The sequence below is a fragment of the Hyperoodon ampullatus genome (genome assembly GCF_949752795.1).
Source record: "Hyperoodon ampullatus genome assembly, chromosome: X".
Lineage (NCBI taxonomy): Eukaryota > Metazoa > Chordata > Mammalia > Artiodactyla > Ziphiidae > Hyperoodon > Hyperoodon ampullatus.
In genome coordinates, this window is record NC_136913.1 from 69,432,369 (window position 1) to 69,450,484 (window position 18,116).

Genomic DNA, 18,116 nt, shown 5'->3' on the forward strand with positions numbered 1-18,116 from the left:
CATTCTTTTTCCGAGATCTTTAATCATCTTTCCTATCATTATTCTGAATTCTTTTTCAGGTAGGTTGTCTATCTCTTCTTCATTTAGATGTTCTTGTAGGTTTTTATCTTGCTCCTTCATCTGCAACACCTTTCTTTGTCTTTTCATATTTCCAGAATTACTGTGTTTGAGGTATCCTTTCCACAGCCTGCAGGATCATAGTTTCTGTGACTCCTGGCGTCTGTCTCCTGGTAGGTGAGGTTGGTCCTGAGGATTGTGCCAATGTCCCCTTGATTGGGGTTTTGATTGGTGTTGTGGTGACCAGAGCCTGCCCTGGATGTTGAGCAAGACTTTCCCTTTGCTCTGTGGTTGTCACTGCCTTGTCATGGGCAGTGTCTGCTCCCTAGTTTTTAGAGTACAGACTCCCAGATTTGTTTCTTAACTGTATTTCTGATCTGTGGTGCAAGTTAGGCAGGATTGGAGCACTCCCACTGGGAGAGAAACCACTGAGTATTCCTCCTCTGGTGTTGTTCACCTATAAATGTGCTCTGTTGTGTCCCCTTTCATCCATTGTGTGGGCTCAGAAAATACACTGTTTTCGACACTTCTCTCAGTCCCACATTAACTGTGGGAATTGCTGGAAGTTGACCCTGGTGACTGCCAGGCATTCTTTTCACCAGGCCACTGGTGCAGATTCACTGAGATGAGGTCCCAGGACTTCAGTAGTCTTACACCTGGACCCACTGTAGGAGCTATGGAGGCAGGTCATCCTCTGGCTTGGTCCAACCCCCATGTGTACATGCCCATAAAGCCCACAGCTGCTAAAGCCAGACCCATCCCAGCTGCTGGAGCACTTCTTGTCCTTTTGGATTTTTCACAGATGCTTAATTTAGGAAGCCATCAGCGGAGGTGTAACTTGATGGTTTGCAATGCACAAGGAGATATTTCAGCTCTTTTTTCTTAATCACACAGCCCTTGGGGCTCAGCTATTGTTTCAGCCCCACCTCTGCTTGTGATCCTCCCACTGGAGTCTGCTCCACATGAGCCCATAAGGCAGGAAGGAGCCGAGGAGGCAATCGAGGCCAGCAAGCCACCCAGGCAGGATGGTGTCACCTGATGTATGAACATGTCAGGTGGCAATTAGGGTGGATCTGTCACCGAGGGTGGGAAGGGAGGGTGGAGGAGGTTATGGCAGGGGTGCACCAGCCAGCTACAGCAAGGACCCTCCCTAGTGCCCATGGAGGCTGAAGCATGCATATGAGAAGAGGGGCTGCAATGGTGGCCCTAACCTTTGCAAGTGACTCAACAACAGTGTTTTGCTTCTGTGAATGCTTCCTCCATGAACATTCCTGGTTGTGCAGCTCCTCATTCCTGTGGCCTCAGGCTGTCTCCTCACAGCCAACAGTGGTCCTCTCCCCAAATCTCCTCTCCAAACCCCACTTTCCAACACCCAGCCCCAGTGGCAACAGCAGAATCCTGTTTCAGGCTGGGGCATACAGGGCTGTGGCACGGACCATCTGTATAGGTCTCACTCTGTCCTGCCTGCTACAGACTGGTTGCTGGGCTCTCCTCTGAGCCCCTGAGGCTCCCCTTCTGTTCCAGCTGGTCTCCCATCAGTGAGGGAATTTCCCTAGCTGAGAGAACTCCTCGCCTTTAGCTCCCTGGCAAAGGTGCAGTTTCCATGCTGCTTCCACTCCTCTTTCTCTTCCCTTATTTTTTCTTTCATCCTACCTGGTTATTTGGGAATCTTTCTTGTCCTTTTAGCTGTCCAAGGTCTTCTGCTAGTTTTCAGCAGGTGCTCTGTGAGAGTAGTTCCATTTGCAGATGTATTCTTAATGCATTTGTGGGGAAAAATGAACTCCACACCCTCCTCCTACTCCGACATCTTGGAAACTCCTATCTTAAACTTTCTAATTCAGAAGACTGTTTCCATCTTACAGAGACTTCAGCATGGCAAAAGTATGGCAATTAGTGGTCAAATTTTTGCAAAAGTCAAATGGACTTCATTCACATGTGTCACAATCTTTACAGATTATTTTGTTGCTTATGCCTTGGCATGAAAGTCACTTATTGCATTTTCTGATACTCTGGTTCAATCCTTTTAGAGTGAGCCTCACTTTTTGTTTTGTTTTGTTTTTTTGTTTGTTTGTGTTTCTTTTTGCAGTACACTGGCCTCACACTGTTGTGGCCTCTCCCATGTGGAGGACAGGCTCCAGATGCGCAGGCTCAGCAGCCATGGCTCACGGGCCCAGCCACTCTGCAGCATGTGGGATCTTCCTGGACCGGGGCATGAACCCATGTCCCCTGCATCGGCAGGCGGACTCTCAACCACTGCACCACTAGGGAAGCCCAAACCTCAGTTTTGATGATAGATACCACTTTCTGTCAGGACATATAAGACTTCCAGGAATTTCACACAATTTCTGGAGCATTTATAGTACATACCTATACAGACACAATGGAAAGAAGGCTTAAAGATACATCTTATTTAATGCTTTCCATGTAACTTAACGTATCATGTATGTGTAAGTAGTTTAATATATCTCTTTTTATAAGGAGAGAAAACATATCTTTGTTATATTTCAGGGCTATCTGAAATATCCCATATATCAGGGGTCCCCAGACCCCAGGCTGCAAACCAGTAACAGTCTGCGGCCTGTTAGGAATCAGTCCACACAGCAGGAAGTGAGGGGTGGGCAAGTGAGTGAGGCTTCTTCTGCCACTCCTTATTGATCATTTTTGCTCACAGCACTGCCTGAACCATCCTCCCCCTCCCACGTCCATTGAAAAATTGTCTTCCAAGAAACCAGTCCCTGGTGTCAAAAAAGTGGGGGACCACTGCCATATATCACAGTTAGCTCTAAGTCTAAAAGACTTTATTTAGTATTTTATTTTGGGATTTTTTTTCCTAAAACATCAAAAAGGTTTTAAAACACTTAGTAAAATAGATCACTGTGAAACAATGCTTAGATATTCATTTAACCAAAAAAAATTCATAAGCAAATATAGAAAGTTATATAGTTCTGAGAAAAAACTTAGCTCTTTTAATACTGTGAGAACTAAGGTTTACTTAAGTAATCAAAAACTTGATAAAGACAACATAGAACATAAACGATATTTTGACAAGTCATGTAATTTTTGCTTTTTCCTAAGAAGTTTAATTAAAGGTAAAGAAAAACCTTCTTAATCTCTTATTATCAAGAACATACCAATAGAGAAAAAAGGTTGTCTCTTTAACAGAGAGAAAACCAAATTCCAATTTTGCATTAGTTTCCTTTTGATAATAAATCTCATTTACCTAATTGAACTTATTCCAATCTTATCCAGTCCTGGTCACACATACAATTCATTTCAAAAGATTCCTTTTTTACAAAACTTTTACAACTTTTTATGCTCATTTTAGATTGTCTGTTGTTTACTTTCCCATTTAGAAATAACCAGCTTTCAGACAAAATCACTTTATTTTTCTCTTAACAAAAACAACTTCATGCCTAATAACTTTTCTTACCCCAAAAAATATCATATTTCTATTATTATATCTGGTAGCTTTAATCAAAAATATTAATTAGAATTTTTAATCCTTTGAAATCTTATTTATAGTAAAATTAAAGAAGGAAACAATTGTGAACTGTCTTAACATTTTGTGCTTTGGAATACTTATAGATGCATTGAATAATTTCTAGAAATATATGCTACTCCATAGTATAAACTTTTAATAAAGCACACAATATATTTACTAATAGACCCAGAATACTTAGTTTCTCTGTAATAAGAGGTCAAAAGTAGGAAAACTGGGTTTCCCTGATGGAGCAGTGGTTGAGAGTCTGCCTGCCAGTGCAGGGGACATGGGTTCGAGCCCTGGTCTGTGAGGATCCCACATGCCGCAGAGCAACTAGGCCCGTGAGCCAAAACTACTGAGCCTGCACGTCTGGAGCCTGTGCTCTGCAACAAGAGGGGCCACGATAGTGAGAGGCCCACGCACAGCTATGAGGAGTGGTCCCTGCTTGCCACAACTAGAGAAAGCCCTCGCACAGAAATAAAGACCCAACACAGCCAAAAATAAATAAATAAATAAATAAATAAATAAATAAATAAATAAATAAATAATTTAAAATGTAGGTAAACTAAAACCTGTTTAACAGTTAATATTTCATTATTTCATCTTATTTTGAAATGATCTTGACATTCAACAATTTCCCATCATTTAATTGAACTTAGCAAAACTCTAAGGATGTAAGTTACCAAAGGGACTTAAGACACTATGTAGACATATCATAAAACAATTATTGTTAAAAAGTTTATCTAAAAAAACTCTTACTGAAATATATTTATTTCATTGTTCTTTAAAATAATTCTTAGATCACTCATGAAAATGTCATTAGACCTTAAAACAGTCATTATCTTAAATTTATTTGTTTGTTTTTCTGAATACTTTGCAACAGAGACAATATAAGCCCACCTGATTAGTAAAACCAGGTTGAACAAGTTATTTATTGGTATTTTGAAAAATCAATTAATTAATTAATTAGTATTTTTATTTATTATTATTATTTTTTATTTTTTTATATTTTATTGGAGTATAATTGCTTTAAAGTTTTGTGTAAGTTTCTGTTCTACAATGAAGTGAATCAGCTATATGGATACTTATATCCCCTCTCTCTTAGACATCTCTCCCCCCCCATCCCACACATCTAGGTCATCACAGAGCACTGAGGTGAGCTCATTGTGCTATACAGCAAGTTCGCATTAGCTATCTATTTTACACATGGTAGTCTATTTATGCCAAACCTAGTCTCTCAACTTATCCCACCCTCCCCTTCACCCCATGTGTTCACATGTCCATCCTCTACGTCTATGTCTCTATTCTTGCCCTGTAAATAGGTACATCTGCACTATTTTCCTAGATTCCACAAATATGCATTAATCTATGATATTTGTTTTTGTCTCTCTGGTCCACTTCACAAAGTATGACAGACTCTAGATCCATCCACATTTCTACATATGACCCAATTTCACTTCTTTTTATGGCCGAGTAATAGTCCATTGTATATATGTACCACATATTCTTTATTCATTCATCTGTCATTGGACATTTATGTTTATTCCATGGCCTGGCTATTGCAAATAGAGTGGCAATGAACACTGCAGTACATGTGTCTTTTTTAATTAAGGTTTTCTCAGTGTATATACCCAGTAGTGGGATTTCTGGGTCATATGGTAGCTCTATTTTTGGTTTCTTAAGGAATCTCCATGCTGTTCTCCATAGTGACTGTATCAATTTACATTCTCACCAACAGTGCAAAAGGGCTCCCTTTTCTCCATACTTTCTCCAGCATTTACTGTTTGTAGATTTTTTGATGATGACCATTCTGACTGGTGTGAGGTAATACCTCATGGTAATTTTGACTTACATTTCTATAATAATTAGTGATGTTGAGCATTTTTTCATGTGCCTCTTGACGATCTGTATGTTTTCTTTGGTGAAATGTCTATTTTGGTCTTTGGCCCATTTTTTAATTGGATGGAATTTTTTTTAATATTGACCTTCATGGGCTATTTGTATATTTTGGAGATTAATCCTTTCCCTGCAGCTTCATTTGCAAATATTTTCTCCCATTCTGAGGGCTGTTTTTGGTCTTGTTTATGGTTTCCTTTGTTGTTCAAAAGATTTTAAGTTCAATTAGGACCCATTTGTTCATTTCTGTCTTTATTTTCATTACTATAGAAGGTGGGTCAAAAATGATCTTGCTGTGGTGTATATCAAAGAGTGTCTTCCTTCTATTTGCCTCTAAGAGGTTTATAGTGTCCAGTCTTATATTTAGTTTCTATTTATTTATTTATTTATTTATTTTTCTAAACATCTTTATTGGAGTATAATTGCTTTACAATGGTGTGTCAGTTCCTGCATTATAACAAAGTGAATCAGTTATACATATACATATGTTCCCATATCTCTTCCCTCTTGCGTCTCCCTCCCTCCCACCCTCCCTATCCCACCCCTCTAGTTGGTCACAAAGCACCGAGCTGATCTCCCTGTGCTATGCGGCTGCTTCCCACTAGCTATCTATTTTAAGTATGGTAGTGTATATATATATCCATGCCACTCTCTCACTTTGTCACAGCGTACCCCTTCCCCCACCCCATAACCTCAAGTCCATGCTCTAGTAGGTCTGTGTCTTTATTCCTCTCTTACCAATAGGTTCTTCATGACATTTTTTTTCTTAGATTCCATATATATGTGTTAGCATACAGTATTTGTTTTTCTATTTCTGGCTTACTTCACTCTGTATGACAAAATCGAGGTACATCCACCTCACTACAAAAAACTCAATTTTGTTTCTTTTGAGGGCTGAGTAATATTCCATTGTATATATGTGCCACATCTTCTTTATCCATTCATCTGTTGATGGACACTTAGTTTGCTTCAATGTCCTGGCTATTGTAAATAGAGGTGCAATGAACATATTGGTACATGACTCTTTTTGAATTATGGTTTCTCCAGGTATATGCCCAGTATTGGGTTTGCTGGGTAGTATGGTAGTTCAGTTTGTAGTTTTTTAAGGAACCTTCATACTGTTCTTCATTGTGGCTGTATCAATTTACATTCCCACCAACAGTGCAAGAGAGTTCCCTTTTCTCCACACCCATTCAAGCATTTATTTTTTTCTAGATTTTTGGTGATGGCCATTCTGATGGGTGTGAGATGGTATCTCATTGTAGTTTTGATTTGCAGTTCTCTAATGGTTAATAGCGTTCAGCATTCTTTCATGTGTTTGTTGGCAGTCTGTATATCTTCTTTGGAGAAATGTCTATTTAGGTCCTCTGCCCATTTTTAGATTGGGTTTTTTTTTTTTTTTTTTTTTTTTTTTTTTTTTTTTTTTTTAGTGAGCTGCATGAGTTGCTTGTAAATTTTGGATATTAATAGTTTATCAGTTGCTTCATTTGCAAATATATTCTCCCATTCTGAGGGTGGTCTTTTGGTCTTGTTTATGGTTTACTTTGCTGTGCAAAAGCTTTGAAGTTTCATTAGGTCCCATTTGTTTATATTTGCTTTTATTTCCATTTCTCTAGCAGGTGGGTCAAAAAGGATCTTGCTGTGATTTATGTCATAGAATATTCTGCCTATGTTTTCCTCTAAGAGTTTGATAGTTTCTGGCCTTACATTTAGATCTTTAATCCATTTTGAGCTTATTTTTGTGTATGGTGTTAGGGAGTGATCTAATTTCATACTTTTACATGTACCTGTCCAGTTTTCCCAGGAACACTTATTGAAGAGGCTGTCTTTTCTCCACTGTATATTCCTGCCTCCTTTATCAAAAATAGGGCGGGGTTCCCCTGGTGGCACAGTGGTTGAAAGTCCGCCTGCCGATGCAGGGGACACGGGTTCATGCCCTAGTCTGGGAATATCCCACATGCCACAGAGCGGCTAGGACCGTGAGCCATGGCTGCTGAGCCTGCATGTCTGGAGCCTGTGCTCCATAACGGGAGAGGCCACAACAGTGAGAGACCCACGTACCGCAAAAAAAAATAAATAAATAAAAATAAAATAATAATATTAATAATAAAAAATCAGGTGACCATATATGTGCGGGTTTATCTCCGGGATTTCTATCCTGTTCCATTGATCTATATTTCTGTTTTTGTGCCAGTACCATACTGTCTTGATTACTGTACCTTTGTAGTATAGTCTGAAGACAGGGATCCTGATTCCTACAGCTCCATTTTTCATTCTCAAGATTGCTATGGCTATTCGGGGTCTTTTGTTTTTCCATACAGTTTGTGAAATATTTTGTTCTAGTTCTGTGAAAAATACCTGTGGTAATTTGATAAGGATTGCAGTGAATATGTAGACTGCTTTGGGTAGTAGAGTCATTTTTACAATGTTCATTCTTCCAATCCAAAAATATGGTATATCTCTCAATCTATGTTTATCATTTTTAATTTCTTTCATCAGTGTCTTATAATTTTCTGCATACACGTCTTTTGTCTCCTCAGGTAGGTTTATTCCTAGATATTTTATTCTTTTTGTTGCAATGGTAAATGGGAGTGTTTTCTTAATTTCACTTTCAAATTTTTCATCATTAGTACATAAGAATGCCAGAGATTTCTGTGCATTAATTTTGTATCCTACTACTTTACCAAATTCATTGATTAGCTCTAGTAATTTTATGGTAACATATTTATGATTCTCTATGTATAGTATTATGTCATCTGAAAACAGTGACATCTATCCTTCTTCTTTTCCAATTTGGATTCTTTTTATTTCTTTTTCTTCTCTGATTGTTGTGGCTAAAAGTTCCAAAATTATATTGAATAAGACTGGTGAGAGTGAGCAACCTTTTCTTATTCCTGATCTTAGTGGAAATGCTTTCAGTTTTTCACCATTGAGGGTGATGATGGTTGTGGGTTTGTCATATATGGCCTTTATTATGTTGAGGAAAGTTCCCTCTAGGCCTACATTCTGCAGGGTTTTTATCATAAATGGGTGTTGAATTTTGTCAAAAGCTTTCTCTGCATCTATTGAGATGATCATATGTTTTTTCTCCTTCAGTTTGTTAATATGGTGTATCACGTTGATTGATTTGTGTATATTGAAGAATCCTTGTATTCCTGGAATAAACCCCACTTGATCACGGTGTATGATCCTTTCAGTGTGCTGTTGGATTCTGTTGGCTAGTATTTTGCTGAGGATATTTGCATCTAGGTTCATCAGAGATATTGGCCTATAATTTTCTTTCTTTGTGACATCTTTGCCTGGTTTTGGTATCAGGGTGATGGTGGCCTCATAGAATGAGTTTGGACGTGTTCCTCCCTCTGCTATATTTTGGAAGAGTTTGAGAAGGATAGGTGTTAGCTCTTCTCTAAATGTTTGATAGAATTCGCCTGTGAAGCCATCTGGTCCTGGGCTTTTATTTGTTGGAAGATTTTTAATAACAGTCTCAATTACAGTGCTCGTGTTTGGTCTGTTCATATTTTCTATTTCATCCGGTTTCAGTCTCAGCACATTGTGTAATACTAAGAATTTGTCCATTTCTTCCAGGTTGTCCATTTTTTTGGCCTACAGTTGCTTGTAGTAATCTCACATGATCCTTTGTATTTCTGCAGTGTCAGTTGTTACTTCTCCTTTTTCATTTCTAATTTTATTGATTTGAGTCTTCTCTCTTATTTTCTTGATGAGTCTGGCTAATAGTTTATCAATTTTGTGTATATTCTCAAAGAACCAGCTTTTGGTTTTATTGATCCTTGCTATTGTTTCCTTCATTTCTTTTTCATTTATTTCTGATCTGACCTTTATTATTTCTTTCCTTCTGCTAACTTTAGGAATTTTTTGTTCTTCTTTATCTGATTGCTTTAGGTGCAAGGTTAGGTTCTTTATTTGAGATGTTTCCTGTTTCTTAAAGTAGGATTGTATTGTTATAAACTTCCCTCTTAGAACTGCTTTTGCTGCATCCCATAGGTTTTGGGTCATCATGTCTCCAGTGTCATTGGTTTCTAGGTATATATTTTTTTATTTTGCCTTTGATTTCTTCAGTGATCATTTTGTTATTAAGTGGTGTATTGTTTAGCCTCCATGTGTTTGTTTTTTTTTTTTACAGATCTTTTCCTGTAATTGATATCTAGTCTCATAGCATTGTGGTTGCAAAAGTTACTTGATACAATTTAAATTTTCTTAAATATACCAAGGCTAGATTTATGACCCAAGATATGATCTATCCTGGAGAATGTTCCATGAGCACTTGATAAAAATTTGTATTCTGTTGTTTTTGTATGGAATGTCCTATAAATATCAATTAAGTCCATCTTATTTAATGTACTATATAAAGCTTGTGTTTCCTTATTTATTTTCATTTTGAATGATCTGTCTATTGGTGAAAGTGGGGTGTTAAAGTCCTCTACTATGATTGTGTTACTGTTGATTTCCCCTTTTATGGCTGTTAGTATTTGTCTTATGTATAGAGGTGCTCCTATGTTGGGTGCATATATATTTACAGTTGTTATATCTTCTTCTTATATCGATCCCTTGATCATTATGTAGTGTCCTTCTTTGACTCTTGTAACAGTCTTTATTTTAAAGTCTATTTTGTCTGATATGAGAATTGCTACTCCAATTTTCTTTTGCTTTCCATTTGCATGGAATATCTTTTTCCATTCCCTTACTTTCAGTCTGTAGGTGTCCCTAGGTCTGAAGTGGGTCTCTTGTAGACATCATTTATATGGGTCTGCTTTTTGTATCCATTCACCCAGTATGTGTCTTTAGGTGGGAGCATTGAATCTATTTACATTTAAGGTAATTATCAATATGTATGTTCCTATTCCTATTTTCTTAATTGTTTTGAGTTCTTTATTGTAGGTCTTTGCCTTCTCTTGTGTTTCTTGCCTAGAGAATTTCCTTTAGCATTTGCTGTAAAGTTGGTTTGGTGGTGCTGTACTCTCTCAGATTTTGCTTTTCTGTAAATGTTTTAATTTCTCCTTCAAATCTGAATGATATCCTTCCTGGGTAGAGTAATCTTGTTGTAGGTTTCTCTCCTTCATCACTTTAAACATGTCCTGCCAGTCCCTTCTGGCTTGCAGAGTTTCTGCTGAAAGATCAGCTGTTAACCTTATGGGGATTCCCTTGTGTGTTATTTGTTGTTCTTCCCTTGCTGCTTTTAATATGTTTTCTTTGTATTTAATTTTTGACAGTATGATTAATATGTTTCTTGGCATGTTTCTCCTTGGATTTATCCTGTATGGAACTCTGTGTGCTTTCCTGACTTGATTAACTATTTCCTTTCCCATATTAGGGAAATTTTCAACTAAAATCTCTTCAAATATTTTCTCAGTCCCTTTCTTTTTCCCCTCTTCTTCTGGGTCCCCTATAATTTGAATGTTGGTGCATTTAATGCTGTCCCAGAGGTCTCTGAGACTGTCCTCAGTTCTTTTCATTTTTTTTTTCTTTATTCTGCCCTGCAGTATGTATTTCCACTATTTTATCTTCCACGTCACTTATCCATTCTTCTGCCTTAATTATTCTGCTATTGATCCCTTCTAGAGTATTTTTAATTTCATTTTTGTGTTGTTCATCATTGATTGTTTCCTCTTTAGTTCTTCAAGGTCCTTGTTAAAAGTTTCTTGCATTTTCTCTATTCTATTTCCAAGATTTTGGATCATCTTTACTATCATTAATCTGAATTCTTTTTCAGGTAGACTGCCTATTTCCTCTTCATTTGTTAGGTCTGCTGTATTTTTACCTTGCTTCTTCATTTGCGGTGTGTTTTTCTGTCTTTTTATTTTGCTTATCATTCTGTGTTTGGGGTCTCCTTTTCACAGGCTGCAAGTTTGTTGTTCCCGTTGTTTTTGATATCTGTCCCCAGTGGCTAAAGTTGGTTCAGTTGGTGGTGTAAGTTTCCTGATGAATTGGCCTAGTGCCTGTTTTCTGGTGTATGCGCCTGGATCTTATCTTTCTTGTGGGAAGGTACACGTCTGGTGGTGTTTTTCGTGGTGTCTGTGGCCTTATTATGATTTTAGGCAGCCTCTCTGCTAATGGATGGGGCAGTGTTCCTGTATTGCTGGTTGTTTGGCATAGGATGTCTGGCAATGTTACTTGCTGGTCATTGAGTGAAGCTGGGTCTTGGTGTTGTGATGGAGATCTCTGGGAGATTCTCGCTGTTTGATCTTACATGTAGCTGGGAGGTCTCTTGTGGACCAGTGTCCTGAAGGTGACTCTCCCACCTCAGTGGTACAGACCTAACGCCTGCCTGGAGCACCAAGAGCCTGTCCTCCAAACGGCTCAGAATAAAAGGGAGAAAAAATAGTAAGAAAGAAAGAAAGATGATAAAATAAAATAAAGTTATTTAAAAAATAAATAATAATTATTAAGATAAAAATTTTAAAAAGTAAAAAAAAAAAAAGGCGGACAGACAGAACCTTCAGACAAATGGTGAAAGCAAAGATATACAGACAAAATCAATCACAGATGCATACACATGCACACTCACAAAAAGAGAAAAAGGGAAAAACAGAGATATATCATTGCTCCCAAGTCCACTTCCTCAATTTGGGATGATTCGTTGTCTATTCAGGTATTCCACAGGTGCAGGGTATATCAAGTTGATTGTGGAGCTTTAATCCACTGCTTCTGAGGCTGCTGGGAGAAATTACCCTTTCTCTTCTTTGTTCACAAAGCTCCAGGGTTTCATCTTTGGATTTGGCCCCACCTCTGCATGTAGTTCGCCTGAGGGCAACTGTTCTTTGTTCAGACAGGACAGGGTTAAAGGAGCAGCTGATTCAGGGGCTCTGGCTCACTCAGGCCGGGGGGAAGAAGGGGTACGGTTGTGGGGCGGACCTGTGGCAGCAGAGGCCAACCTGATGTTGCACCAACCTGAGGTAGGTCGTGTGTTCTCCTGGGGAAGTTGTCCCTGTATCACAGGTCCCTGGAAGTGGTGGTCTGCACAGATTTCCAAGAGGGGGAGGTGGGTATAGTGACCTGTGCTCGCACACAGGCTTATTGGTGGCTGCAGCAGCAGCCTTAGCTTCTCATGCCCATCTCTGCAGTCTGCAGTGATAGCCATGGCTCATGCCCATCTCTGGAGCTCCTTAAAGCAGTGCTCTTATTTCCCTATGCTCTCACACCAGGAAACAAAGAAAAAGTCTCATGTCTCTTCAGCAGCTCCAGACTTTTCCCAGGACTCCCTCCTGGCTAGCCATGGTGCACTAACCCCTTCAGGCTGTGTTCACGCCTCCAACCACAGTCCTCTCCCTGCATCCGACCGAAGCCAGAGCCTGAGATCCCAGCCCCTGCCCATCCCGGTGGTTGAGCAGACAGGCCTCTAGGGTTGGTGAGTGCTGTGCAGCACCGATCCTATGTGCGGGAATCTCTCCACTTTGCCCTCTGCACCCCTGTTGCAGCACTCTCCTCCGTGGCTCTGAAGCTTCCCCCACCCTTGCGACCTGCAGTCTCTGCCCACGAAGGGGCTTCTACTGTATGGAAACCTTTCCTCCTTCACAGCTCCCTCCCACTGGTGCAGGTCCCATCCCTATTCTTTTGTCTCTGTTTTTTTTCTGTTTTCTTTTGCCCTACCCAGGTATGTGAGGAGTTTCTTGCCTTTTGGGAGATCTGAGGTCTTCTGCCAGCATTCAGTAGGTGTTCTGTGGGGGTTGTTCCACATGTAGATGCATTTCTGATGTATCTTTGGGGAAGAAGGTGATCTCCACGTCTTACTCTTCTGCCATCTTCTCAAATCTCTCATATTTAGATTTTTAATCCATTTTGTATATTTTTTGTCTATTGGGTTAGATAGTGTTCTAATTTCATTCTTTTACTTGTAGCTGTCCAGTTTCCCCAGCACTACTTATTGAAGAGGCAGTCTTTTCTGCACTGTATGTTGTTGCTTCCTTTGTCATAAATTAGGTGACCTTATGTGTGTGGGTTTATCTCTGGGCTTTTGATCTATATTTCTGTCTTTGTGCCAGTACCATACTCTCTTTATTACTGTCGCTTTGTAGTATAGTGTGACATCAAGGAGCCTGATTCCTCCAGCTCCATTTCTCTTTCTCAAGATTGCTTTGGCTATTTGGTGTTTTTTGTATTTCCATACAAATTGTAAAATATTTTTTCTAATTTTGTGAAAAATGCCATTGGTAGTTTAATAAGTACTGCAAGGAATCTGTAGATTGTTTTGGGTAGTACTGTCATTTTTACAGTGTTGATTGTTCCAAGCCAAGAACATGGTATATTTCTCCATCTGTTTATGTCATCTTTGATTTCTTTCATCAGTGTTTTATAGTTTTCTGATTACAAGCATTTTGCCTCCTTAGGTAGGTTTATGCCTAGGTATTTTATCATTTTTGTTGTGATGGTAAATGGGAGTGTTTCCTTAATTTCTCTTTCTGATCTTTCATTCTTAGTGTATAGGGATGCAAGAGATTTATGTTTATTAATTTTGTATCCTGTAAGCTTAGCAAAATTATTGATTAATTCTAGTAGTTTTCTGGTGACATCTTTTGGATTTTCTATATATAACATCATGTCACCTGCAAACAGGGACAGTTTTATTTCTTCTTCTCCAGTTTCTATTCCTCTTATTTCTTTTTCTTCTCTGATTGCTGTGCCTAGCTCATTCAAAACTATGTTGAAGAGGAGTAGTGAGAATGGACATCCTTGTCTTGCTCCTGATCTTAAAGGAAATGCTTACAGATTTTAACCATTGAGAATGATGTTTGTTGAGAGTTAGTCACATATGGCCTTTATTATGTTTAGGTAGGTTCCTTCTATGCCCATTTTCTGGAGAGTTTTTATCATAAATCAGCATTAAATTTTATCAAAAGCTTTTTCTCCATCTATTGAGATGATCATGTGGTTTTTATTCCTTAATATTTGTTTTTTGATTTTTGTTTCTAAAGAAGCTGTTGGGGGTAGGAGATTATTAATTAATTTATTTATTTTTGCTGTGTTGGGTCTTTCTTTCTGTGTGAGGGCTTTCTCTAGTTGTGGGAAGTGGGGGCCAATCTTCAACGTGGTGCAAGGGCCTCTCACTATCACGGCCTCTCATTGTGGAGCACAGGCTCCAGACACACAGGCTCAGTAGTTGTGGCTCACGGGCTTAGTTGTTCCATGGCATGAGGGATCCTCCCAGACCAGGGCTCAAACCCATGTTCCCTGAATTGGCAGGCAGATTCTGAACCACTGCACCACCAGGGAAGCCCCTTAATATTTGTTAATATGGTGTATCACATTGATTGATTTGCATATATTAAAGACTCCTTTCATCCCTGGGATAAACCCCACTTGTTCATGGTGTATGATCCTTTTAATGTGTTGTTGGATTTGGTTTGCTAGTATTTTTTTCAGGATATTTGCATCTATCTTTATCAGTGATATTGGTCTTTAATTTTCTTTCCTTTTTCTTTTTCTTTTCTTTTTTTTTTTTTTGGATATGTTTGGTTTTGGTATCAGGATGATGGTGGCCTTGTAGAACGAATTTGGGAGTGTTCCCCTCTCTGCATTTTTTTTGGAAGAGTTTGAGAAAGATTGTCATTAGCTCTTCTCTAGATGTTTGATAGAATTGGCCTGTCAAGCTGTCTGGTCCTGTACTTTTGTTTGTTGGAAGTTTTTAAATTACAGTTTCAATTTCATTGCTTGTGAGAGTTCTGTTTATTTTATGTAATTCTTCCTGGATAAGTCTTGGAAAATTGTACCTTTCCAAGAATTTGTCCATTTCTTCGTGGTTGTCTATTTCATTGGTATATAGTTGTTTCTAGTAGTCTCTTATAATCCTTTATATTTCTGTGGTGTCAGTTATGATTTCTCCTTTTTCATTTCTAATTTTATTGATTTCTGTCATTCCCTTTTTTTCTTGATGAGTCTGGTTAAATGTTTATCAATTTTGTTTATCTTCTCAAAGAACCAACTTTTAGTTTTACTGATCTTTGCTATTGTTTTCTTCATTTTTATTTCATTTATTTCTGCTCTGATCTTTATGATTTCTTTCCTTCTACTGACTTTGAGTTTTCTTTGTTCTTGTTTCTCTAGTTGCCTTAGGTGTAAGGTTAGATTTTTTATTTGAGATTTTTTTTTTTGTTTCTTGAGGTGAGATTGTATTGCTATAAACTTCACTCTTAGAACTGGTTTTGCATTACATTATATTTAATGCTAACTCTGAAGACATACCTGTATAAATTAAACCAACAATCTTAAATTTAGCTTTTATTTACTAAAGATTATCCTAGATCATGTAACTTTGAAAAACTTTGTTGTTAGTTTTTATTATATTTAAAATATATATATATATATATATATATATATATATATATATATATATATATGTGCTTGTTTAAGCCCATTAAGTAGAGCTCTTTTACAAATTAATTTTGTCAATATTATCTAGAGGTAGAAAAACACTATATCTAAAATGCCCACATATATGAGAAGCGCATCAGCTGGCTAGTGAGTGGGCGCCGGTATGCGGGGTCAGTGTGGGATCCTCAGCATGGCCTGGCGGAGGTTGGCCGTTTTTCTCACACGTCGCCTGCCCGTGAGGGGCTCGGGCCGGGGCATGAAGCAAATAAACAACATGTAAGATGTCAGAAATGCTTGGAATTTGGGCATTGGACTTATGAATGCACAGGAAAAAGAAAGTACCTATATAGGCCTTCAAGAACAGCAGAACAAAAGAAAGCTTTAAAAGAAAAAGAAAACAGATTATTATTACAGCAAAGCATTGGAGAAACTAATGTAGAAAGAAAGATCAAGAAAAAAAGGTCTAAGAGTGTAACCAGTTCCAGTAGCAATAGCAGTGACAGTTCAGCCAGTGATTCTTCATCAGAGAGTGAAGAGACCTCTACCTCATCCACCTCAGAGGACAGTGACTCTGATGAAAGCTCCTCCAGTTCATCATCTTCAGCCTCTTCCACAAGCTCTTCCTCCTCCTCCAATTCAGACTCAGATTCCAGCTCTTCCAGTAGCAGCAGCAGCAGCAGCACAAATAGTAGTTCTGAAGATGAACCACCAAAGAAGAAGAAAAAGACATAGAACTGTTCCATCCATGTTAGACTGATGGACTAAAAACATTAATGTGATTCTCAGAAGGGAATTTAGAATGTGTTAAGACCAAATAGGTTAACTGATCAAAATTTTTAGAGTTCAAAAGTTTCTAAATGTTTTACATTGTAAGAGCATAAAGAGTATTAATAATGGATTATATATATAAAGACTTTTTTATTTTAGAGGTGAATCTTGTTTTTTTATCTTTAAAATATATCTCTAAAATTAATCAAAGCTGAAACCTAGTAAATCTTTTTGTGATGAAACCTATCTTTTCTCCTTGTGAAATAAATGCCATACTTTGTTATATGTTAGTGCTATGTATCAGACATATTTTCAGGATAATGCATCATAATATCTGTCTGGCAGTGAATTTCTAATGCTTTTGGCTGCATGTTATTATGTAAGATTTAATACCTCTATAAGCTTAGAGTTTTCCTACTGTTAATAAATGTGCTCTATTTTTATGTTTATGTTCAGAAAGTTGTTCTGACTTCTTGTCCTAAGTGAAAAGTTCAAGGAATCTATTAATAAATTTATACCTTTTGGATGGTAAAAAATAAAAAAAATAAAATAAAATGCCCACATATAAACATATAGACAGACACAACAAAAGAGTTTACAGTTTTAATTTTGAAACTTTAGTCATGAATCAGGTACAATACAAAACCCACTAGTTTATAAGTAACAGTTGGAATAAACTGAGTTTACTCAGATAGCTAAACTATGTTTTTTATTTGTGGATAAGATTTTCATAATCTGTATTTACCCTTAACAAGCAATTTTAAGGAGACTGTTTGAGTAAGAGAGTTCTTATAGCAGTTTGTGTTTCAGAAGGTCTTGTTCCCTTTTCAATTTTATTCCTTAGTTTCAAGTTCTACTAATTTATATAATCTGTGTTTAGTCTCAGGCAATGTGGGCTGTGTTTACATTTCAAAGACATTATAAGTTTTATAACTTTAGGGGGAACATATTAAAACATAATTTTTCTCCTAGGACTTTTGTAGTATGTTTGTCTATTATCATAGGTGTTACGGTAGTATTATTAATTTTTTTTTCCTTGGTACAGAACAATTTTCTCAAATATCCTGCAAGTATTTTGTGAGGGATAGGTAAGGCCTTGGGACTGGTAAATATAGGTGGGTCTCGACATATTTCTAGAATAATACTTCTCCTTTTGTAGAGATTTGCAAGACAGAAACAGCTTTTTTTTATAAGCCCTTGAATATTCCCTTCCAGATGATTTATTTTCTGATTATTTTTAGGAGGTCTGGGGGATTGCTAAAGAGAAAGAGTTTTAAGAAGAAGATTTTATGTTGCATCATTGTTTTAAGGGTTTTTGCTTTGTTTTGTTTTGTTTTTTTTATCTTATTAAAGGATTCCTTAAGGCTGGTCATTATACATTTTGTTTCCTTCAGTTTGATCCTCCCATAAGTACCAATATAACAGATGTTTATAATACAACCTCTCAAGAAGGTTTTTTGTTTTCTTTTAAATATAGCCAGTTTAAAGATCCATCACCTGACCATTGACAAGTAGGAGATTTTATTAATTTCAAATAGTGACAAACCAGTAAGTCTTTTTTTTTTTAATGGATTAACACAACATGGAAGAA

The 18,116-nt window shown here is 37.6% G+C and overlaps 1 protein-coding gene across 1 annotated transcript; it reads left to right on the forward strand.

Annotated features, from left to right (window-relative positions):
• Positions 1 to 682: 682 nt before the first annotated feature.
• LOC307069729 (uncharacterized protein) lies at positions 683 to 16,489 on the forward strand (the record flags this gene model as incomplete). The annotated part of the gene is made up of 3 exons (XM_079728063.1): positions 683 to 901; positions 2,566 to 2,679; positions 15,890 to 16,489. 3 exons carry the CDS (start codon positions 683 to 685, stop codon positions 16,487 to 16,489), a joined length of 933 nt encoding a protein of 310 aa, XP_079584189.1.
• Positions 16,490 to 18,116: the final 1,627 nt, after the last annotated feature.